Here is a 24,789-nt window from a genome sequence, read left to right on the forward strand (position 1 = left end):
AGGTCTATTAAGTACCGTGGAGAAATATGCAAATCATCTAAGCCTACACATGACCTCAACTACTTCAAGTTTTTAGATTTGCTCTTTTTGTTTTGAGCCACAGGCCCAAATGGCAATTCCACATTAAGGTCCTGTGCAGAAGGAGTCCAAAGTCACCAAGAGTTGACAGAATCCCATTGGTACTCCGAGCTAATAATAGTCCATCTGAGATGCACTAGTCAATCACAAATGGAGAAAGAAAAACAACAACAAAAGACATAAACACATACCAACAAACATAAGGGTCACAAGGCCACTTTAAGAAACCCCTGGTCGCTAGCTGCACACCTCCAAAATCACCTTGGACCACCATCTGAAAGGCATTTTCAGTCGCACAAGGGGAGACAGAGACAATGAGACAAAAAAACAAAACCAACAACAGGAGCAATGTCTGGCGACTTTACACATGCCATAGCCTTGGTGGTGGTGGTGGTGGTGGTGGTGGTGGTTACTAATTCCCAGCAGATGGCGGCCTTGACGGTTTGTTCCCTTCAATCTTTCACTTCTCTCAGTCCTTTTTCATTCTTGCTGCGTCAAGTTGGGCTACAACGACGATGACGATGACGACGACGATGATGTGGGAGGGATCTTACATCATCGGCTGCTGCGTCTGCATGGCCTCCTGTCCCTCGGCCTTGGGCTGCTCGATGCCTCCCATGTCGTAGATCTGGGTTTGGTGGATCGCCGAGGCGTGCTTCATCAGCTCCCAGGCAGTGATGGCTTCGTGTTGGCAGAATACACAGACCCAGCTCTGCGGCTCTGTGGAATGGGGGAAAAATGAAACAAAACAGCATCATGCAAAATTCAAGTTCATCTACCTACAACAAAAAAGACTTCATTAGATTAACATCTGAGGGCTTACACATGGAATATCATGATTTGCATGCGACTACCTGTATGATGGTTCTCTTGTTCAGTAATATACCTCTGTTAGGCAGCTACGCTCACCTGACTCCATTTCATATGTTGTAACAAAAGATCAAACCAAATGGGGGATCGGCATTTATTCATACAGATCCATTACTTTGAAATAAATTGTTATTAGTATTCAGGAAACACACAATAATGAAGTATTTGAAATTAAGCTAAAATTGCACCTTTCACTTTGGCATACAAATATCTGGTTATGTTCGACACTGTTTGTTTGTTGTGCAATGCTCCCTATTTGTATCACTTTCCATTTTCACTTCTTTGAAGAGCTTTGAGCTTTTATGTGGATATAGCAAGTAGCCATTATCATCATCAGTATTACAAATGTCGTGATGATTTAATTTCTGCTTCTCTGGCATGCCACTGCATTTTAACAGGCTCTATCTGCCTGGACTGTTGCTCCCTGGCAATCCTGGCATAATCTGCAGCTCATGTTTTCTGTAACTTGATTAAATTTTTTCTCAAACTATCAAATGAATTTTAATCTGAACTGAACTCCATCAATGTCAACAGGAAATCACAGGCCCCAAGTCATAGAGAACCATATCAGTACTTCTTTGTGTATTTAAATCCGCATACAAACCGGAGGCGGATCCCGGAATTCCGTAAAGGGGAGGCATCTTCACAAAATTAAAGGGGGCACATGCACCACCGACCCCCCCCCCCATTTTTTTCTTTTTCTTTTTTGTTTTAACAAAAAAATTAATAGGGGGCGCGTGCCCGGTGCGCCCCCCTCTGTATCCGCCACTGCAAACATTGCACACATTTGTATGCGTACACTTTGCAGTACATCATGTGCAGTGGCATGATCAATGTCACCTTTATGAAAAATGCAACTAGACTCTGGATTCCCGAGCGTGGTCTCATATTCACGTTTGACTGCATGACACAAATAACAAAGCTTTTGGCAGAGAGGCCTCTGCTCTAATATTGGGTAAACACAGTCATGCCAATATATTATCCCCTCTGGTGTGAGGCAGGAACAGTCTTGAGCAGAGGCTAAGCCAGAACTCACAAATGCACAACAAGGCTACTTTCACTATCTCTTCCTCTCTTCTCGTCTGCTCTTTGATTTTATCTTTTTTTTTTGAGGGGGGGGGGGGGGGGGGTGGGGGATGATTTTCAGGCAAGTATTTTGATGAATGTGATATTGTTCCTGTCTGGGTAACAATGTCCATCAGATTTAACTTTGGGTTGGCTAATTTGTCTTTTTCCTAGGTAAAAGCTGCTAGGAGCACTACAAGCTGCATGGCATCTGCCTTCTTCATTTGTCCACGTCAGTATCACTAGGAGTATCATCACTGCTAGAGGAAAAACTACATCCAAAACCTACCGTCCCCACTCTTTGTGAGCCTGTGCCTCTTCTTCTGAGATGTAGGGCCTTTGGCTGGAATGGTGGGCAGAGTGGAAGGATCGACGTACGCTCTGTCAGCAAAAACAAAACAAAACAAAACAAAACAAAATAAAACAAAGCTATTACAACAGAGAGAATGAAAATTTGTGGAAGAGCCAGAATTCCTGTCCTTTCAAGTTTACTACACTACACATTGTCTCAATTTGTCACTTATGGCTGAGGATTATCATTATCAATTCTACGGCAAAATCCTAGTCTGCCAGGGCAGTGAAGAGTCAACTTAGGGACTATGACCCATAGACCTTATCACTCAAGTGTATCAGGGCGTCGTTGTTGTTGTTATTGTTTTGTTTTTTTTTGGTATGTGACCATTTCACCAGGATTTTTCCCTCACCTCAATGAGAGAAGTTAAGTGGGTTATTTGATGTGCACAGGATACGGCTTTCTAACGGATGGGACCAACAGCTTCAAGTCTCCACAAAAAGACCTTGCAAAGAGGATATCAAAGTGCTATGCCAAAGGGTACAACTGCTGGGCTGGGAATCGAACCTCACGCATGAATGGATATGCAAGGAAAGCTCGAAGTCTACCCATGTGGTCTTAACCACTCCACTACCACAGCTTATGAGACTACGCCTCCATGAATTCAAACAACTCCCCAAGATGAACACTGTCACAAGCATTAAGTCATTGCATTTCCTCTCATACCAATTTGCACCGTGAAATCGCATTGATCTCTAAATCCCTGTAGCACATCACCAATCATTCTTTGATACTCACACATATCCGCAGTCGTGGTTAACTTTCTTGAAACCCTTTGGTCTGTTCATGTCTGGATCACTCGCAAGGTATAAATCTGCCAAGAAAGAATAAGGGATTTGTGAGGGCATGTTTCCAATGAAAATACCCAACATTTGTATGCATCCATGATTTACTGCACAGAAGTCTCTAGATAAATAGCAACACCTCTTGTAACGAACATGAAAACAAAACAGCAGGCAAGCACCTGTCAGGGAGTAATACATACAGCATGACATGAAAATATATATGTTTTATTTTTTCTACTAACAACATGAAACATTCAGAAAGAAGATGACAGTTTTATATACAAGGATATGAAGTACATGTACATGGTATATCATGATGTGGTAAAAAGGAATCTTGATATGAAACCTCTATAGTTAGAATTTCAAATGACATGTAATGTTGTAAACACATGATGATATAAAATCCACAGTCATAACACAATATACTCTCAATAATTATACCTCTCCATTTAGTTGTGGTCAATTTAAGCTTATCTAAAAAATGCTAAAAGAAAATTGAAACATCTCTTTGACCTGTAGCACTTCAATTACTCATGAAACTTAAAACTAGAAATATCACTTAAGGTGATTAATACCCCCCGCCCCCGTGACGACAGTCTTACCCAAGGAATGATCTTTCCTTGATCTTCTGCCATTTAAATGCCGTTACCATGGCAACGCAGCTTCCGACACGTCCGAAAAATATGTCTTGCACATCTTCCCACCAAGACTATTGTGTGTGCCACATTTCATAAGCTTTTGTCAAAAACTGAGTAAGTAGTTCAATCCACAAGATCTTTCCTTGATCTTCCACCATTAATATGCCGTTACCATGGCAACGCAGCTTCCAACACGTCCCAAAAATATGTCTCGCACATCTTCCCACCAAGACCAATGTGTGTGCCACATTTCATGAGCTTCAGTCGAATACAGAGGAAGTAGTTCAATCCGCAAGATCTTTCCTTGATCTTCTGCCATTTATATGCCATTACCATGGCAACACAGCTTCCGACACGTCTGAAAAATATGTCTTCCACATCTTCCCACCAAGATCAAGGTGTGTGCCACATTTCATAAGCTTTGGTCAAAAAACTGAGGAAGTAGTTAAATCCGCAAGATCTTTCCTTGATCTTCTGCCATTAATATGCCGTTACCATGGCAATGTACTTTCAGGTACTGTCAAAAAATGCGTCTTGCACATCTACAACCAAAGGCACACATCTGTACCAAGTTTCATGGAAATTGGGCAAAAACTGAGGAAGTAGTTTGCAACACAAAATTTTCCATCATTTTGGCTCATAATATGTGAGCTGTTACCATGGCAACATACTTTTTGTCACTGTCAAGAAATGCGTCATGCTGACCTATATCCTAAGACAAACATTCAATATGAATTCCATGAGAATTGGAAGAACACTGATGAAGCAGTTTTGCCAAGAAGCATTTTGCCCTATATTTTACCAATAACATGCCGTTACCATGGCAACGCACTTTTTGCCACTGCGGAAATATGTGTCTTGCACATTAACATATTCAGACGAACATCTGTACCTAATTTCATAAAAATTGATCAAAAACTGTGGGAGGAGTTCGCCACGCAAGATTTGTACCCATTTTTGCCCATAATATGCCGTTACCATGGCAACGTACTTTTGGGTACTGTCAAAAAAAAACGTCTTGCACATCTACAACCCAAGGTACACATCTGTGCCAAGTTTTATGGGAATCGGTTGAAAACTGAGGAAGTAGTTCGCGACGCAAGATTTGCAACGGACCGACCGCCCGACCGCCCGACCGACCGCCCGACCAACCGCCCGACCGCCCGACCGTCCGCTGATTCCTATATACCCCCTTCAAACTTCGTTTGGCGGGGGTATAAAAATGCAGTTTAAGCTATGCTGGTACCTATGACTAAAAAGTGAGAGGAAAAAAGAATGAGTGGATGTTTCCATGACTTGCAGAAAGAGAGCAAATTCTTAAAGGGACTGTACAGTACTAGTTGAGGTGAGGATTCAGATTTATGACGTTTTTCTCTTTTTTTTTTGGTGAGATAATGAGAAACCTCTTACAGTTGTATGAAATATAAAAGAACATGTAATTTCAAGGATTCAAGATTTATTTGACGAACATTGGCCTTGAAAATGGCTGAGATATCGAAAAAAGCGATCCTAATACTAAGATTGACAAGCCACAGCTTTTATTAGGATTTCTTTGTTTTTCCTTGTTTTTAGATATCTCAGTCATTGCAGAACTGATTTACATCAAATAAACTTATGATTCCCCTTAGAATTGTATGCTCTTTAACATTTCACAGAGTGGGTTCTAAATATCTCGCAAAACTTTACAAGCTGAATCCTCACCTCAACCAGTACTGTACAATCCCTTTTAAAGGCTTTCAAAAAAAAACTCACCCAGTGGTTGATTCTTGACTAGTCTTCCCTGCTCACCCCGAATAGCATTCTTGGCCTGCTCACAGGTCTCAAACTGCACAAAGCCGAACCCGCTGTGGATGGAGATACCGCGGATGCGGCCGTACTTCATGAACGTCTCCATCACCAGCTCCATGATGTTCTTCCGGTCCTCCTTGCGCGTGTACGTGTTGAGGTTGCCGACGAAGACGCGCGACGCCTTGGCCGTGGGGGACATGTCATTGGTGTAGTTGCTGACGGCGGGGTACTTGTTGTAGTTCATCCCGCTCCCCATGTTGTGGTGTGGCCCCATGTTGGGCATTCCCATCCCCAGCCCCATCCCCATGCCCCCCATTCCCATCCCCATTCCCATGCCCATTCCGTGGGGTCCGCCTGGGTGGGGCCCATGATGGTGGCTCTGGTGCCCGCCATGGTGGCCGTAGCCCGAGTTGTAGTTGCGATGCATAGCTGACAGAAGGGAAGGAACAGACGTGGCTTAGGCTTTGCACTCCTGGGAAGAAAAAACAACAATTAAATGTGGGGGTAAAATCAGCAAAATATGGAGTATACAGGTATTGTATATTGTTACAATTAGCCATTAGTAATAAGCTATTGTTACAATAACATCAACACATTGATTGTATTGCATTAATGCACACTATGTTGACAATACATGAGAACAACAAGTTCAGAGACTTCAACCCCGAGCACCTTCTTATCTGGAGATTCTCCCGCCTGAAACCCCTAGCAAACGGGAGACTCCAACTTGATGTGCGCGAAGCACAAGTTCCTTGTGGCCGGGGTCCAGCTCTAGAGTTCTAGATGCTATCTCATGCTATCTAAGGTTTATTTTCCAACATACGATGACACTAAGTAAGAAATCATTTCAAGCGGGAGAAATTAAATCTCAAGCGGGAGAACAGGAGATTTTGCACAAATGGGCTTTCAGCGGGAGAGTTGGAGTCTTTGCAAGTTGTTTGCAATGAATGAGTGGTTAAAGTTTTCTGACAAATTTCTTAGAATCACTGGTTGCCGCGTAAGGTTACTATCATGCTTCTACTCAATCTCTCTGTATACGGTGAATATTTCGTGAGGTTTTTATTTTTGCGAATTTCGTGAGTCAGGTGCTATTCGCGAATTTAGAGACAAACAAAAATATCAACTCTGATCGTGATATGAATGTGATGCACACATATACCTTTCTCCATTCAGTACTTTACTCCGTGATCGCAAAATCGTCGGAAGTCCCGATTCACAAAAATTTAGACTCGCTAAATACACAGAGACTCCAACTCTCTCGTTTTCGACGGGAGATCTCCCGCCGAAAGCCCATTTTTGCACAATCTCCCGTTCTCCCGTTTGAGATTTGATTTCTCCCACCCTGGCTCTGTGTCTCCTGGTGGAAAGGATTTCTTACTTATTTCTATCGTATGTTGAAAAAATAAGCCTTAGATAGCACCAGAGAACATCTAGAATCCTAGGAACTTCGCACTTCGCACACATCAACTTGGAGTCTCCCGTTTGCTAGGGGTTTCGGGCGGGAGAATCTCCAGATCAGAGGGTGCTTGGGGTTGGAGTCTCTGAATACATAATGCTGTATACAGTATCCTTCCCTATCACTTTCACCCTGTCACACTCTATGTCATTTTCATACAAGTAATATGTGTGCCATTTTTTAAAACTTGCACATGTAGATTTGGATTTGGCAAAAATAACTTTCGTTGGAAATATATCACTGGTTGAGAGTCTCTGCTAAATTTAAATTGATAACCAGGAAACATGGAAGACAAAATGGCACTTGTTTGCAATAAAATGAAAAAAAAAAGAAGAATGTGAATTGTAACATACTGTGATCTTCTTCTTGTATGGGACATGCAATGCAATGATTAAATTTCCTATCTCTGTATACTATGGCCAATGAGACATGACTTGGCTCATACCTGCCCTATAATCTCAAAACAACAAAGTCCACTTAATCCATAAATCACTCTCTTCCTCTGAATAATGAATATACATTTTTTTTTGGATTGATTGATGGCTTCATTTCCTTCCATTTTGAATTTATTTTCTTCATTTATTGTAATAGGAGTACCTGAGAAATTGCTTTTGCTAGAAAACTGTCCTCATTTGTAATAGGTATTAGCATCTTGACATGAACTGTGGATTTTTCACTCGGACAAAGTACAACAGTCATTTGGCAGCTCTCACACAAGCAAATAATTCATTTTGACACATTAATAACCAAGAATCAGATCACACTCTCTGTTTTCATAATCAAAATTATGATTCACCACTCTATGTTCAGTTAGCTATTCAGCACCAAATCAGAACGGATCAAGTGTCACTGACATCAGACCTAAATAAGAAAATACTAAGTGGAATTTTACGGTTCCACATTTTCCAGGGGCGGATCCAGGAATTCCGTAAAGAGGAGGCGCCTTTACAAAATTAAAGGGGTGCACACGCCCCCCCCCATTTTTTTTGTTTTATTTCTTTTGTTTTAACAAAAAATAAAATGGGAGAGCGTGACCAGTGCGCCCCCCCCCCCCCCCCCCCCCCCCTTGATCCACCACTGTTTTCAGGAAACTATAATACTGGTCACGACCACACATATGAATTCATTAAATGAGGATACCGGGTACTCATTTCAGGAGGATGTAACTCATTCTTTTTAATACTACATCTAACAATGACATTTCATGAAGATTTGTGTACAGGGTCAATGGCGAGTAGCCTTCCCACTGCACATATTGCAAGAGGAGAAAGCACAGTATACAATTTTTCAAGGGCCACGGTTAAAACTAACTTATCAGAGATGATTTAGGTACAGTTTTGTCATTTATGTTCAAATCACCTATGTAAGGCAAAGATAGCACAAGAGAGCATCTGTAATTGAAGATCTTCCCGGGCCCTCCAGCAGACACTGGACCCCAGCCACAAGGGGCACTGTGCTGTGCTTCATACTCATGATGTACACACTATGCACACATACATTGCACTGTGCTGCTCATGTCTGTGTAATCAGAGTCTCTAGTTTGCTACGGGGTCCAGGGAGGAGAATCTCCAGTTTAAAGCCACTGTTTACCATTGGGACCAGTGATTACAGAAATGTTGGGAGTTATCGCATTTGATGCATAGTATAGTTAAGTTGTATCACAAAACATCCTACCAAATAGAAGTTTTGCAATAAAGCCACAAATACAATATATTTTGTACACAGATATCACTAATTTTCTAAATAAACCATAACTGTAGATGCCGCAGAGCTACCAACTCTCACGCATTGTGAGTGAGACTCAAGCATTTAGGGTCTGTCTCACGATCTCACGCATGACATCCATTTTTCTCACGCATTGGGAGCATAGCTTAAAGAATTAAAGTGAGAGTTGCAATTGAAGGCATGTTTCCCTTTTGTCTTTCAAAATAAGTAAAAAATAGTCATTTAAGTATATGCTTCAGCTTGCACCATTAAGAGCTAAAAATTGAAAGAAGCTCCCTTCTGTGGGAGGGCGGACACCCCCCTTCCACACCCTCCCCTCGCTCAGTCGCTTCGCTCCCTCGCTCACACACATGCGCGCGCGCCAAGATGCCGAGTCATGAAAATCTCACTCATAAAAATTTTTTGAACTTGGCATCTATGAGATAGATTAATTTTGAAACGATTTGCTAAAACTACTGTTCACATTTTGCATATTTAGCATGCAGTTACTTAACATTGATTATACTGATTAACATTTTTACATTGGGTGTTTCTATACCTAACTCACATTTTAGAACTATTTTGAAGCACTGAAGCCGTTTTTTTTTTCCTTTTTTTTTCACCTGTCTGCAAATGGTAATTAGTGGCTTTAACCCGTTGAGGAGGAGTCCCCGAGTATACTCGGTAGTGTCTTTGGAAAATGCGTGTTGTAGCAAAATCAACCCATCCTCAACAGTTACGAGATGCTTGGGGCTGGAGTCTCTGCATTTCAATGTCAATAAAGAGCATGAAACTTCCCTAATCTTTTCATTGCCACGTGGTCCTTACTGACTGTATGGTATCACTGAATGGCAAGTTCATTAAAAAGAAAAGAATTGAGGTTTGGGGAACTCCCTACATCACACATCCATACCTTTGGTGTAAGAGGATATGTCTCTACACCACATAGACATGGGACCATAATTATATGCTAAGCTTTCCTAATAAGAGGTCATCGTTGTAAGTCCAATGTTCAATTGACTATAGAGAGATAGACTGAACGAAATGAAAGTGAAATATATTAACTGAAAGTTACGGGCACAGCCACACAGGGAACAGCAAAGGCATTTTTCTCCATGTCCTCAATTGTGCAATCATGTGACTGTTCAATGTGTAATAAGATTGCGGTTGCCCTTCATTGACTTTCACTTGAATAACTCAATAGTAGGATAGCAGTAATATCCTGCAGTTAGATCCTTTACAACACTAAGCATTATGTCTGAATCAGGGAAGTGGTAAAAGGCATTTAGTTGTAGGACCTACATGTCTGGGTAATAATCAAAACACAAACACACACACACACACACACAAACACACACACACACACACACACACACACACACACACACTGTCATAATGCTCCACAGTATCAGTATCTACATGGAGGTGAAGAATAATATTTGCTCAGACTTTATCTGCAAAGGTCACTGACCTCTTGTTTCAATAGATTTAAATAGTATTATCTCAGCTCTATAACTTCTGATTCTAGAGAAGATTTATAAAGATTCCTTCATTTGGGGGGTTTGGGACCCCTGGGGGCCCCCTGGGTGGGGCATGGTGCCCATTTTAACAAATTGAGATCCTAACCCCCTAGGGATGCTACCTGCCAAGTTTGGTGAAAATGGGTCATGGGGTTCTCAAGACGACGATAAAAATGTACAATTTAGGCCCCATTAGGACCCCTCCTCACCCCCTCCCCTGGGTCCCAAGGGGGGCACCCCTGATTCTGCCATGAACAAACTTGAAACTACAGTCATCAATGTACTAACTCATAGTATTAACTAAGCACTATCACTTCTGGTTCTAGAGAAGAAGATTTTTGCAGAATCCTTAATTTTGGGGGGCTTGGGCCCCCTGAGGGCCCCCTGGGTGGGGCATGGTGCCCATTTTAATAAATTGAGTTCCTAACCCCCTAGGGATGCTACCTGCCAAGTTTGGTGAAAATGGGTCATGGGGTTCTCAAGAAGAAGATGAAAATGTACAATTTAGGCCCCATTAGAACCCTTCCCCACCCCCCTCCCCTGGGTCCCAAGGGGGGCACCCCTGATTCTGCCATGAACAAACTTGAAACTACAGTCATCAATGTACTAACTCATAGTATTAACTTAGCTCTATCACTTCTGGTTCTAGAGAAGAAGATTTTTACAGATTCCTTAATTTTGGGGGGTTTGGGCCCCCCTGGGGGCCCCCTGGGCGGGGCATGGTGCCCATTTTAACAAATTGAGTTCCTAACCCCCTAGGGATGCTACCTGCCAAGTTTGATGAAAATCGGTCTTGGGGTTTTCAAGAAGAAGATGAAAATGTAAAAAGTTTACGCACGACGCACGACGGACGACGCACGACGGACGACGGACGACGGACGACGGACGACGGACGACGCACGACGCACGACGGACGCCGGACGAAGGGCGATCGCAATAGCTCACTTGAGCCTTTGGCTCAGGTGAGCTAAAAAAAGAATATATAAAACACAGAACAAATAATCACTGACAAAATGATACGGACACAAACCATGTTTGACATATCCCTTTTGAGCACCTGATCTATTGACATCACTCAAAAATTAGCAAAATCTGTAACTGGGGAACCCATTTGGCGAGGTTCAAATTTTCCTCTTTTTTTTTCCTTCTCCAGATTGTTGCAATATACATTTGTTAAGCACTCACATTCTTGTCTTTCTTTGAGTTTGGCTGTCATTAAAATCAAGAATATTAACAAATTCTGCATCACATGTTCCTGGTACCTGTTATTACCTGGATAACATTATTCTTCTAGAGCACTGTAAACAAGCATGCACAATCAAAATTAAAAGAGAGAGAGAGGAAAAAAAAGTCACGCATCAATGTTTCCATTTTTTTGTTGTTGATGCATCAAAAATTACCCAACATCATTTAACGATATTCATCTTGTTTGTTTTGTTTTCAGGTTGTTGTTTGCCTTTTTTTTTTTGGGGGGGGGGTGGTGAAAACTGTGCAACCTCTAAAAAGATAAATCATTCACAGAGAACCACAGTACACAGATGAACAACACAACTTAAATTCATACAAACACAACAGCTCAGAAGTATGGAAAAAAAAAACCCATGAAAGTAATGATGAAAGAAGAATTACAAATTAAAAAATACATTTTAGGTCATCAATTTGACACAAATGACAAGGGATGTACAGGATTATCAATAAATGCCTTGCCACGGATGTCTTCAAATGTATGAAAACAAATATGCAATTCAGTATTTAGGTAGCATATAATGAGAATATACATTATATTTTTTGTCAAATAAACAAAAAAAGTATAGGAAAAATACAAATGAAAGGAAAAAATGTGGTGAAGAATAAAGTACTCACCAAAAACAGCAAAAAATGCAGCAGCCTTTCAATAAATTACCATCTCTGGAAAAAAGGAAGAAATAAAAGAAAAATAAATACAAAAGAACAAAAAATATTTGAGCTACTTAAAATGAGAGCATGAATAATAACAAAAAATAACAAGATCCTCACAACGTAAGTGTCAATCTTTTCAAAAAGTATACAATAATAGGGCATATTCATGAAGTGCACCATTAAACACAACATTAAATGAACATTAAATGGGGGCAAGGTTGTTTGCACACACATTTGTGACATACAATCATACACTTCACACAGACAATGCAATTATTATATATAACAGCCAAATTTATGCTTCATTATCTAGTCTACACAATACTAGGTTGATTTATTTGTTTCATTCTTTCAACTGTACAAATGAAGAAAGTGACACAGATAAATGGTGTGTGTGGCAAACTTTTTTATTCATTTTCACGAGAACAAACAATAATTCACGGTAAGGAATTGAAAGACTCCAGGCATTATGGCTTGAAAGAACATTGTAGAACTTTTCTGTGTGAAACTAAGTCTCTGGTTTAACCCACATTTCAGTAATTTATACATATATCAATAAATTCATATTACATGCAAATAACTCTAATGGAAAACAAACTTCTTCCACATGATAAAGTGTTGAAAGAATGAATATCGTTAGTATCAAGATAGGTAACTACAACTTACATGTAGACATTACATTATATGCCTCTGAGCATTTTGCAAACATCCATCAACAAATGATTGAAAATTTTCCATGCAGATTTTTTTTTTCACTGCTCTTTATTTGATTAAAATCAAATGGAATTTGAAATATCAAGGGTATCAATCCTGATGCTAAATAGCACTGATCATTCATAAAACTGCTAAATTACGTGTAGTTCTCATAATTCATCAGTTCATATAGGACAAATGCAAGTTGCTTGCATACATGCAATCAATATGCATTTGAAGCGCAAACTTGACCATGACTGCTTCTACACCGTAGGTAGCTAGGCCCATAGTATGGAGTTTCCATTTTGTTAAGTAAGCCACCCACAATTCGACCATAACACCGACAAAAATTTGACCGCCAGCTACATGTAAAACCTATGCTTTTGCGCGCGGTTGAATTTTGGCATGGGAGGTTGAATTTGGTGCTTTTTTTTATTTTAAACATGTTGAAGCCAGCATCATCAAGATCATCTCATAGTTTAGCTTATCTGAATTAAGTTGTAAACACTCAGGAATTAAATAGGCTGCACTAGGCTGTTAATACAACAGGACACATTACTATGGGATTACCTAACATGTGATGTAATGCATCACTAAGAATTATCAATAAAAGATGTAACTAGAAAAGCACTCTGAGAGCAAGCGCCGCAGACCTCCGCCAAGCAGCTTGTACTTTCCACTGATGATCTAGCCTGCTGCCCGGGTGGTATTTTCCATCCCCAATTAGCAATAACACCCTCTGTAGCTCAATAACAGAGACAGCTTCATAAATACAGCCCGGTATATTTTGGATGATTTGCACCAAGATCGCAATGCAGATAATATGCATGGGCGGTTGCAAAATCAAAGGGAACATTTCCCGTTGGCTCTCTGAAGTGCCTGTCAGCAGTACTAAGCGTGAGTACTGCATGTAAAAGCATGAAGAGCGCATTTACGCGCAAGCTATATTTGGACACGATGCGCGTGACAGACAGGCCAGTGGGCGGGGCAATGAACCTCATTATAAACCAGCGGCGGTGCCAGAGTTGCCTTGTCCTTTTTTCGTGGGCTTCTGCAGATAGTGAACACAAGAGGGAGACGTAAAAGGATACTGACACAAAAAAGGAAAAGAGCCTTGGCCTTGTCCACCCATGATCTAGATCTTGCTCTTCCATAGAGATTAGTGATTTCCACCCATACGTATGTGTGCATGCTGAAAAATTGCCCAATTTCCCAAGAAAGAAGCCTTTGTTGCGTCATAAACCATCAGCTGCGTGGCGCGCCTTGCCCTAGCAGAAACTAGAGTATGCACTAGTCTTTAGTGCGCGTATGAAAACCTAAAAAATGTGCAGCTTGAACTCCCAAGTTCATTGACCCTACCTGCCAAAATATCGAAAAACCTTCATACAATCCATAAAAATTTCTGGATCACTACCAAAAATCAATCATGATCTGTTTCTTGTGTCATTCTCGACCTTTCCTGCAAGTTTCATCCAAATCCGTGCACAACTTCTTGAGTTATTTTGTACATGGACAAACAAACAGAAATGAAAACATAACCTCCTCCCTTGGTGGAGGTAATAATTCAATATACTCTTAAGTGTAGCATTTTATTGGACAGTGCAATAACAGTATCACTGACACTGACACTGCACTGTGACTGTTTAAGACTCGTGCAGTTGAATAAAAAAGTTCCACTAGAATCTCTAACACTACTCAGTTTATATCAGTTTAATGACATTATCATATGAGACAATCGAATAACCAAATTTAAACCGGACTGGCTTAGCTGTGGCACATTATCAATTTGCTTCATGAGAATGTAAACAAAAACATAGCATGACATTTCAATATATTTAAATAGACCCTACGTGAAATTTGCACGTTGCCAACATCACATCGAACAAAACGTTCGGGACTACTACTAAGTTGTCCCATTCTATACGTCATTTAGCATGCAACTTCAAAACTGAAACGCATGAATTCTCTAACACTCCAAAAGTATTTTATTTTCAACAATCTCAAAAGATACAATCTTACAAACTATGTGCACGTACATGTTTCTGAAATGGATCGATGGAGGATCTTCGTTTCCTGGCAGATTTTAGAGAATAATAACCCACGTGTAACATCCACCTGGCTTCTTCGTAGACGGAACTAGACACATAATTATCGCTCTCTCTTTTTTTTTTTTTTTTTTTTTTTTTGATAGAGGTAAAGGTCGGGCGAGCTCGCAGTGCATCATGTGCAGTATGTGAGAGATCGATTGAGTAGACAGCAGCAAGCTCGCCGAGCGAGGAGAGGGAGTGAGAGAAAGACAGAACGATAATATGAAAAAAAGAAAGAAAGAAAGAAAGAAAGAAAGAAAGAAAGAAAGAAAGACAGACAGACAGAACGATAATATGAAAAAAAGAAAGAAAGAAAGAAAGAGAGAAAGAAAGAAAGAAAGAAAGAAAGAAAGAAAGAAAGAAAAGAAAGAAAGAAAGAAAGAAAAAGACCGGCTCGGCGCGCTATCACACGCGTACGGTCGACGCGATCGCGTTTCGTCATAGGGCAAAACCAGTAAAATTGAAATGAAAATTATGCGATATTTTACAGGGTGAGGGGCTGGAGCTCCCCCCCCCCCCCCCCCCCCCCCCCATAGATGGTTTGCTTGTTGCATGCCGATTACACAATAATCTTGGCAGAAACCCCTGACGAATTGCAAGTAGCTCTGAATGCAGTACAAGGATATTGTAATGACTGGCAAGTAAAACTAAAACTGATTTTTTTTTTTTTTTTTTCCAGAGGCAAAATTAATAGGAACATCTCGAATTTTACATGATGATAGACAGGCCCTATATGAAAGAGTAGAAGCAGTGATTTATGACTTTGTTTGTATTGGCGTACAATCTAATTATAGGCCCTATGGTTCTTTTAAAAAGGCAATCTCGAGGCAGGTAGTTCGGGCCAGAAGTATCATGACTACAGCAAAGTAAATGCAGTTGTCAGTACATGTATATCCAATGTTCTCTTTATAGGCCTATATGGTAGTGAAGTCTGTGAAAATAAAAACAAAATAAAAAAGAATAAACCCAACTTGCTGAAAGCAAATCAAAGTTTTCCATAGGTAATTCTTTAGAACTTTATTATCGAGCAGGTTCATGTAAGCCTACACCCGACATATGGAGAGACTAGTCGAGGACTGATCTTAAACCATATAATGAAGTGCCGAGTTATCAATTTTTGGTTGAGAATATATTGAGAGGTAAAGTTTATAAATATTCATATTTTTGTTTTTGTTTGTTTGTTTGTTTTTTATCTCCGCCATTCATAAAATGAACATGAATTTTACCTCATCATGGTTAAAATTTATTGAAGACACGTTGCACTTTATCAAGCTGCGGTCTATTCAACGTTTAGTTAGACTAAAACCAAAGTTTTGGTTTCAATGATTAGCTCTTTGCTGAAACTAAGACTGAAGTACATTTTTGTCAGGAATGTGGAGTCGCAATATGGTCGAACCATGTGTGCACAAATTATGGAATGTTTAAAAGCAAACAAGTAATTCAAAACTACTTTCACCCTAAATGAATCAGATGCCTTTACCGTGTGCGAGTGTCGGTGTATAGATCACATAAATCACCTGTATAAACAATGGCCGCTTTATTAATGTGAACATATAACATTGTGATAATGCAGGGCACACTCTGTTTAACTTCTCACATACTAATCTAGGTGATGCATTTCATTACGTCGGGTGCCCGTGCATTGGCCGCTAACGTAATACAATACAATTTTCACTCATTTTGGAGTGACGTCAGGGATCACTCCAAAATCTTCGAGTGATCCCTGACGTCACTCCAAAATGAGTGAAAATGAGCATTTTCACTCAAAATTCACTCCAATTTCACTCGAAATTCACTCTTTTTTGTATTCACTCTTTTTAGAGTGAAAATTTTCACTCGATTTTTTTAGAGAGTACCCAATACATATTCTGTGGGAAGTTTCTTGCCAAAAGGTCAAAGGTCAAAAGGTCAAAGGTCAAGTGAAAATGCTGAATTGCACTTTTTCCTCCATATCTCAAAAGTAACTCAAGGTATCATCATGAAACTTACATATTTATGCATGTTAAACCTAACAGTGATTTTCTTTGGAACTGTGAGGTCAAAGGTCAAAGGCCAGGTTTAGATAATGCTATTTTCCCATTTGATACTGAAATTATACTTTTTCTCAATACCTTGAAAATTACTCAATGCATAAACTTATAAAAGGGTCAAAAGTCAAGTAAAAATTATCAGTTCCCCAAATACCTGCACTCTGACATTTTAATCATTCATCCAATTGAACCTAGTTCTAGGAAAGTGAACATTCAGCACATTTGTGGCAAACCTGTCATTTTAATATTTTGCCAATTGTGTGAAACTGTCATCACACATTGTCAAGACATTGTACTATAGACCTATTAGGAGAACCATGCATTATGGCGGAGGCATATCAGTCGCCGTAGCGATATATCTAGTTTTAAAATATTTTACTCAAGTTTGTATTCTCACACAATATATTCATCATTTAGTATCTTTTGCGTCAGTGTATAATCTCCATGCATTGTGTTCACTGGTCTGTTTAACGATATGTATATTCTCTGTTTGTTCGTACACGTTCATACTCCGAGAGGGGGTCGAAAGAGTCAATTAAAATTCCAAGTCTAAATCTTAAAACATTGCGGAACAGGATTAGGAATGTCAAATTTATCGTCATCAATGAAGACAGGTTTGTCGGGATGTCGCCAGGGTCGGTGAGTTGGCTCAGTCGGTAACGCGTATGCCTCCGACCCATATGCAAGCGACCCGGGTTCGAACCCGAGTCTGGACTGAGCAATGTTGTGTCATAATCATGCCGTCCCCTCTAGCAAGAGGCAAAACACTCTGCCCCTCGGATAGGACATAAAATGGAGGTCCCGTGTGTGAGAGAGTCACATTAACTCATGCACGTAAAAGATCCTGCTTCATTCATCGAAAAGAACACCGGGTGTTTAACCCGGTGAAGTGGTCCCGCCTCACATCCAACGTTGGACCTCATGAAAGACCAGCTTAGCATGGCTGAATATGGGCTATCCAGCCATCTTCTCAGATGGAAAATGAACAAACAAGCAAGGGACCAACGACGATTAGCGAGGGAACCCAGATAGCAAAATAACTGGGTCCCATATGGGTTGTAATGTGGGTTCATGTGAGCTTTGGTATGCGGGCGCGGAAGTGCGGGCAATATTTTTTTACACCCACCCCCCCCCCCCCCCCTGTTTAAATCGTCCGAATGAGACTGCTTGAGGCAAATCTTCATGCTCGAAGACGTGCTATGGCCATGAGGGACTCGTATTCGATGTCCTACCTCCGCCCCCCCCCCCAGGTGGTCCACCATACACATTTTGCTTGTTGTAGATTCTTAGACATCATGGACATGGCCGGCGGAACCGAGGGGGCCGTGGGGGCTCGGGCCCCCACATTTTTTTGTGCACCATACAGAGGAATACATAAGGTGTCATCACTTTGGGCCCCCACTTTTTTTTTAACCCGTAAGTACGGAAGTACATAAGTGGTACTAAAAAGAAATAGATAGAGATCTTGAAATGTGATCGCGGTAAGGTTATGTTTTTCCGCTGAAGACCCTTTTTTTTTTTTTTTTTTTTTTTTTTTTTTTTGGCTTGTCAGCTGAAGAAACCCGGAAGTGGAAGGAGAGAGATGAGCTGAGGACCTTTTTTATTTTTTGCTTGTTAGCTCATCAAACCCGGAAGTGGGCCCCCGCTTTTGAAAACGCTCCGCCGGCCCTGTTAGAGACGTATATCCCTTTATAAAGGATAGAATGGGCATTATAGAGATTTTGACCCTTGACGGGCTTTTGGAACGGACACCATCAAAATTACCCCTTATCACTGACTTTTGGAAGGAAAGTCAGAAAACTTGACCCCCTATCACAGGTTTTTGGAACGGAAGCTGAGCTAGCCAGAGCAGGGTGACGGACATAATATCATACAGCGCGATTTTGCGAAATGTCATGCGAAAAAAAACAGCGAAACATGCACAGTACGTATTATGCCTATTTACATTCGGGAGAATCGGGGCAAACACGAATTAGAAGCCGCACACCCTATAGCCGCACCCTATTTCGGAATTTTCGGGGTTCGAAACTAACTCTTTTCGGGACCCCATTTCAGAATTGTTCGGAAAAAATCTGAAAAGTACCCCTCGAAGATATTGCGAGGAAAATACTAAAAGAACCCCCATTTTCCTCCGAATTGAGCCCGACCCTAAAACATCTCCCCTTACATGGGTTACCACCAAGTTCAGGCTCGGTTGCACTGGAGTCGATCAGGATGAGATGGCATACTGTATAACATGAATTGCTAAAGCCAGATGGTCCGTCAGTCATTTTCAGTGATGAATCAAGGTGTTGCTTTTCATTGACGGAAGGGCACGGGTATTATGCATGGCGCTTTGAAATCTTGGATCACCGCTGTACGGCCTCTGGCGTTCCTGAGTTTATAAAAGTGGGAGCGTGGTGGGGGATGGGGGAGGTATTAGGCCTAAATGGCGTCCGCTGGAAAAAAACAAAAACAAAAACAAAAACAAAACGAACCGTGATCACTAGCGGAAACATTAAAGAGTATTGAAGTACACGCATGCACAGTGCGTGCGCGTCTAAGCTCTTTGATGATAGGGAGGACAACAGTATGAGATGGAGTTATCAGGATGTTGTCAATACCTTTGCAGAGATGCCAAGTTCAAAATTTTTTTTATGAGTGAGATTTTCATGACTCGGCGTCTCAGCGCACGTGCATGCTCGTGAGCGACGGAGCGAAGCGACGGAGCGGGGAGAGGGTGTCGGAGGGGGCTGTCCTCCCTCCTATGGCAGGGAGCTTTTTTTTCCAATTTTTAGCTCTTAATGGTGCGATCTGGTGCATACTTAGGTGACCATTTTTTACTTATTTTGAAAGACAAAAGGGAAATGCCATTCACTCAGATAAACTTGGCAAAATAAACACTACATAATCCTTGTCTCACCTGAGCCAGAAGCTCAAGTGAGCTAAAATAGCGATCATTCATCATTTCGATCGGCATGAGACGTCCGTCGTGCGTCGTCCGTGGCCGAAACCCCATGACGGATTTTGACCAAACTTTGCAGGAAACATCTCCAGAGTGATGAAATACCTCTCTTTGTTTAAATGGGAATCATATCCCCCCCCCCCTCCCCACGTTCCCATCGTTCTTCTCTAGAACTAGAAATGAAGAGCTAAGTTAATGATCAGAAAATTAGTGAGTGTAGTTTCAAGTTTGTTTTATTCTTCTCTAGAACTAGAAATAAAGAGCTAAGTTAAATTAATCATGATCAGAAGATTGGTGAGTGTAGTTTCAAGTTTGTTCGTGGCAGATCTAGAGGTGCTCCCAGGGAGCCCTGTGGGGGAGGGGCCACCAAATAAGGGGCCAATTTCACATCTTAATCTTCTTGAAAATGCCTGGTAAAGTTCGCCAAACTAGGCAAGTACACTTATTATCACTGTGGTGGTAGAACATTTGTATACATGGGCACCATGCCTGCGTCAGAGTCACCCAAGGGGGCCCAAACCCCTAAATTGGAGAATCTCTAAAAGAAAAATATGTTTCCATAAAACCAGAGATGATAGAGCTAAAAAGGTGTATATACATAAGTGAGTTTATATTTCAAGTTTGTTCACATCAGATCCAAATGTGCTCTTGTTGAGTCCGGGGGGGGGGGGGTGGGGGGGGGGGGGGACCACAGTGGCCTTTTTTTCTTGACAACACATGGTCCAATTTGTACAAATGGACACCATGATCTTAGAGCCCCACATGTAGGGAATCTTCAGTGTATTATACTGTATAGTACAATGTACTGTAAAGTTTGTTTTATTTATGGCAGATCCATGGGTGCCCCCTTGGGGCCTGGGACAAAATTGGGGCCAGTTTTCACATTTGTATCTTTTGCATCATCCTGTTTTTCAAACTTGGCAGGTATCGTTGCCACTGTAACAGAATACAAGAAATGGGCATCATACCCCCCACCATGCCCCCAAAGGCACCCCCCCCCCCCCCCCCCCGTTTCTATGTTCTTCGTATATACCACTCGTCTGTAAGAAAGTGTGGAAGGTGAACTTGTAACAAATCCTACTCAAGTGAGCGCTAGACCCCTGGGTCTCTTGTTAATAATCAAGTACATTTTTTGCAACTTTTCTGTTCTGATCGCCCTTGCGCTCTTACTCACCACACACATGCCACTTTGACAAAGCCTATCAATATTGTAAAATGGCAACTACAAAATGCATTATTCTAATACTGTATTACTGAAACATAATTGATCAAAGTTGAGTTTCCTTCCTTTTTGTGCTGGGTTTATAGACAGACACATAGACAGATAGACAAATAAAATGGATGAACAGATGGATACACAAATGTAGATAACTATTGAGGTGTAGACATGAATAGGCCAGATACGTGTATACACTTACAAATCCATTTTCATGAAACTGTTCTGTTTGGCTGTACTCTTGTAAACATTAAGTGGATTTTCCCTTGATATATATTTGTGATACATTTCACTATTGGTGATATACATGTATCTCTTCACACTCATGTTCAGGCAACCCAGGACACAAACCACATTTCATATGCAATAGAATTCCAAGTTTTCCATTAACATACTGTTTTTTAATGGCAACCATTCTTTCAATACTGAATAGAATATGGAGAGATAGAGAGAGGAAAAAAAAAACCCAACATGATACAAGATGATGACACCATGTGCACATATAAAGAACACATAATGTTAACAAGGCCATAAAAAGGAGGGAAAAGCAAACATGAAAGTCACATCTTTCGTCAGAGAAACATCAAGTATTTTAATCAACACACCATGTCATTTCTACATATGACTTTGCTAGTTGTATACTTTGGCAGAACTACCCCAACATGGACACAACACAATCTGAAATGTCTAAGACATGACTAGTGTGTTTGAATTTACAGCATGAAAAAAGAAAAGAAAAGAAAAGAAATTCAACACTTGTATGTTAATTGCTACTGACATCTGTATGTCTGTTTCATCCACACAATACCGAAGTAAACATGACAAAAAGGATTATGTGTAATACTAGCTTAACTGAATGGAGGAAAACACTCGAATTTGAGCAACATTCCAAATATCTGCATTGAAGGGTCCAGCCCCTGGGTATCAATGTCTCTCTTCACAGTGTCAAACTTTGGTACTCTCCCCTTACCCTAGCATGCAGGGTATGAAGATGCACAATTGACGTAACAAAGCAGTGGCCCAATTAATGACGAGCATGCCTCATTTACATTCCAACTACAATGTATGTCAGTGACCAGCGTCATTCGAAAGCAGTGCCCAATTATCTGGTGCCCAATAGCGGGAAACTATATTATTGTATAATATTGCTCTCCACTTCGACAAGAATACGTATTTAGCAGTATTTACAACACATAAGGATACACTTAGCATTTATTCTAACAATAAACTTTGGTCACTTCCTCTTTGTTATACATTGACTACCGAACTACTCTTTGAACTGGAATTCATTTTTAATAGCACTATTTACATGGATTTTACTACGAGAAGATTATCAAAGAGTTAGCACCAATGGACCTGATGGTGAACTCTTTAACCTCTTCTTGCCTTAAAAAAAAAAAAAAAGATAAAGAAAAAAGAAGTTAAGTTGAAATGCTGCAGGTACAATAAATACTCTCGAATGGAAGTTGATACAAGATGGCTAACAAAATGCCAAACAAGTAACCTCCTCCTACCAGGATGATACATGTACAGTGTATTATAATAAATTCTATAAAATCCACATCTATAATTCATTGGTTGATCTCAAATATAACATTGTTACTCTTGATGCATTGTCATGCATTTCTAAACATGTATATCAAATTACAATACTGCACACTCCAATCAGTTCTTAGTCTTATTTATCATTCTCATTTTTTACATCTTCTTTCCTGGCAAATGTAGGTTAACCTGTTAAACACTGTTGAAATCTAGGGTTAATGTATCAGTATTATGATGAATGACCTTAAAGAAAGGCATTCATCAGCACATATTAAAATCTACTACCAGCTATCGTTCCAGGCTGTGACAAACAATATACTAAACTGGGGCACCAAAATATGCCTAAATTTTTGACACCAACCACCAAATTGCTTCAGAGAAAAATATCAGCAAAAAAGCTTATCAGCAAACCATGCCATAGAATATGGTTAAACACGATATAAAGTGAATGTTGACAGCCACATATATTCCATATTGTGGTGCACAAAAGATATTTCATTTTTGCATTGTCTTTCTTTGTTGCACAAACAACCTTCAGGATATGGGGAAACTTTTTCAGACTACAGGAAACAGTATAGGAAAAGCAATGAATTCAAAACAAAATCACTTTCACACATCGCATTGAGATGTGAGATTAACTCCTTTTTTGGACCAACAATGAAATATAAACTTAGCGTTATAACAGCAACAAGGAAAACCAAATTAAATTGCATCTATAACTTGATGCCTCCTGTGACAGATCACATATGAGAAGCCAAGAAGTTGAGACTGTTACAGATGAATAGAGTTGCATTAAAGAACACACAAACAAATCAAAGCAATAGGCTTTAGACAATCTTTGATAAAGAAACTAATGTTCAAATGGCAGCAATGTTGGCATGGTACACTCATTGATGAGCATAAAGATGCATGGACATCAAACTTCCATGTTGTGCATTTCCTTTTTCTTGCTATTCCCTATTATGAATGCAATTTCAACACAATCAGCACAACCACAGCCTACACTATTACAGCCATTAACGTGTGCAAGCCACTTATTCGGATAATGTACATTCTCCGCTGCAATTGTTAGCTTACTGCAACATTACACACTTTCTGGAATAAAGAAACAAAATCACCAGTCATTAAGGTGGTTAATTATAATGGCTTGGTGATGTGGGAGTGAACAATGAATGAAATGACAACATCTGTGGCAAATTTCACGAATATCTTACTGTCTTATTGCTCTTTAGTACTAATTCTAATGATGAATTTTTACAGATAATCACAAATCCACGTATGCCTTCATCATCACTATTCAGTTATAAAGAAAAAAACATGTCTTTTTCTACACATTAGAATACACAAGGCAACTTTAAAACATGTCTCAATTATTCCATTCCAACAGCTACAGCTAATTCATTAATCCACTTCTTCACAACATCAACTACCTAACAAGAAGAAGACAGAGTTGCATAATGAACACAAGGTACCTAAGTGAACAGTTAGGTATGCACTGGCTTGGCAGGTATACATTGACAGCCAGTACAAACAAATATTGGATCAACTTTCTGCGAGGGGGGTAAACAAAATGACGTTTAGGAAACCACAAGTCAAAACATAGGGTGTGGTAAATGCACTTGTGCACATCTTACACACAGCAATTTTGTAGTGTGCCTTTCTGTGTTTCACAAAAAAAAAAAAAAAGAAAAAGAGAAAAAAACCATTTGACATACTCCTATCAATCTTTGCATTACCACACAAGACAGCAAAGCGCTTGGCAAATTGATTCAAAACAGCAAAAGGCTTCACACACTATGAGCAGACAAAAGCATGTGTTGCATGCTTCTAGATAGGGCCAATCTTGGTTGGTTGGTTTGTTTGTCTGTGCATGTTGGGTGGCAGAACTTGACTACAGATTCAAAACCTGACACTGTATCAGAGCTGCCAAACATTCACACAAGGACCCAAGGCAGGGAGATTCAAAAGAAGCTTCCAGTGAGACACTTGTGTGTTGCGCGCACCTCAAATGGGCAAAAATAATTCCTAAATCCAAGAGGCATTTGTAACATATTGTCAAGACATGGAGAGATAGATCTTTTTTTTTTTTTTCCTATGAGCCTCTGACAGAAACAGGGAGAGA

At 40.3% G+C, this 24,789-nt stretch overlaps 1 protein-coding gene across 3 annotated transcripts; it reads right to left on the reverse strand.

Annotated features, from left to right (window-relative positions):
- Positions 1–480: 480 nt before the first annotated feature.
- Positions 481–14,979, reverse strand: LOC139728405 (heterogeneous nuclear ribonucleoprotein C-like 1). 3 transcript variants are annotated; one of them, XM_071639345.1, is made up of 7 exons: positions 14,885–14,947; positions 13,845–13,899; positions 12,120–12,164; positions 5,541–6,048; positions 3,104–3,179; positions 2,303–2,394; positions 481–798 (listed from the first exon to the last, which is right to left on the reverse strand). In XM_071639345.1, exons 4-7 carry the CDS (start codon positions 6,001–6,003, stop codon positions 629–631), a joined length of 801 nt encoding a protein of 266 aa, XP_071495446.1. In that variant the 5' UTR covers positions 6,004–6,048; positions 12,120–12,164; positions 13,845–13,899; positions 14,885–14,947; the 3' UTR covers positions 481–628. The 3 variants fall into 3 exon arrangements, with proteins under 3 accessions (XP_071495446.1, XP_071495445.1, XP_071495447.1); XM_071639344.1 differs by lacking the exon at positions 13,845–13,899 and having other exon boundaries at positions 14,885–14,979; XM_071639346.1 differs by lacking the exon at positions 14,885–14,947 and having other exon boundaries at positions 13,845–14,308.
- Positions 14,980–24,789: the final 9,810 nt, after the last annotated feature.

The sequence above is a fragment of the Diadema antillarum genome, unplaced genomic scaffold (assembly GCF_040938485.1).
Source record: "Diadema antillarum isolate AM-2024a unplaced genomic scaffold, OU_Dant_1.0 seq00000177_RagTag, whole genome shotgun sequence".
NCBI classification, from domain to species: domain Eukaryota; kingdom Metazoa; phylum Echinodermata; class Echinoidea; order Diadematoida; family Diadematidae; genus Diadema; species Diadema antillarum.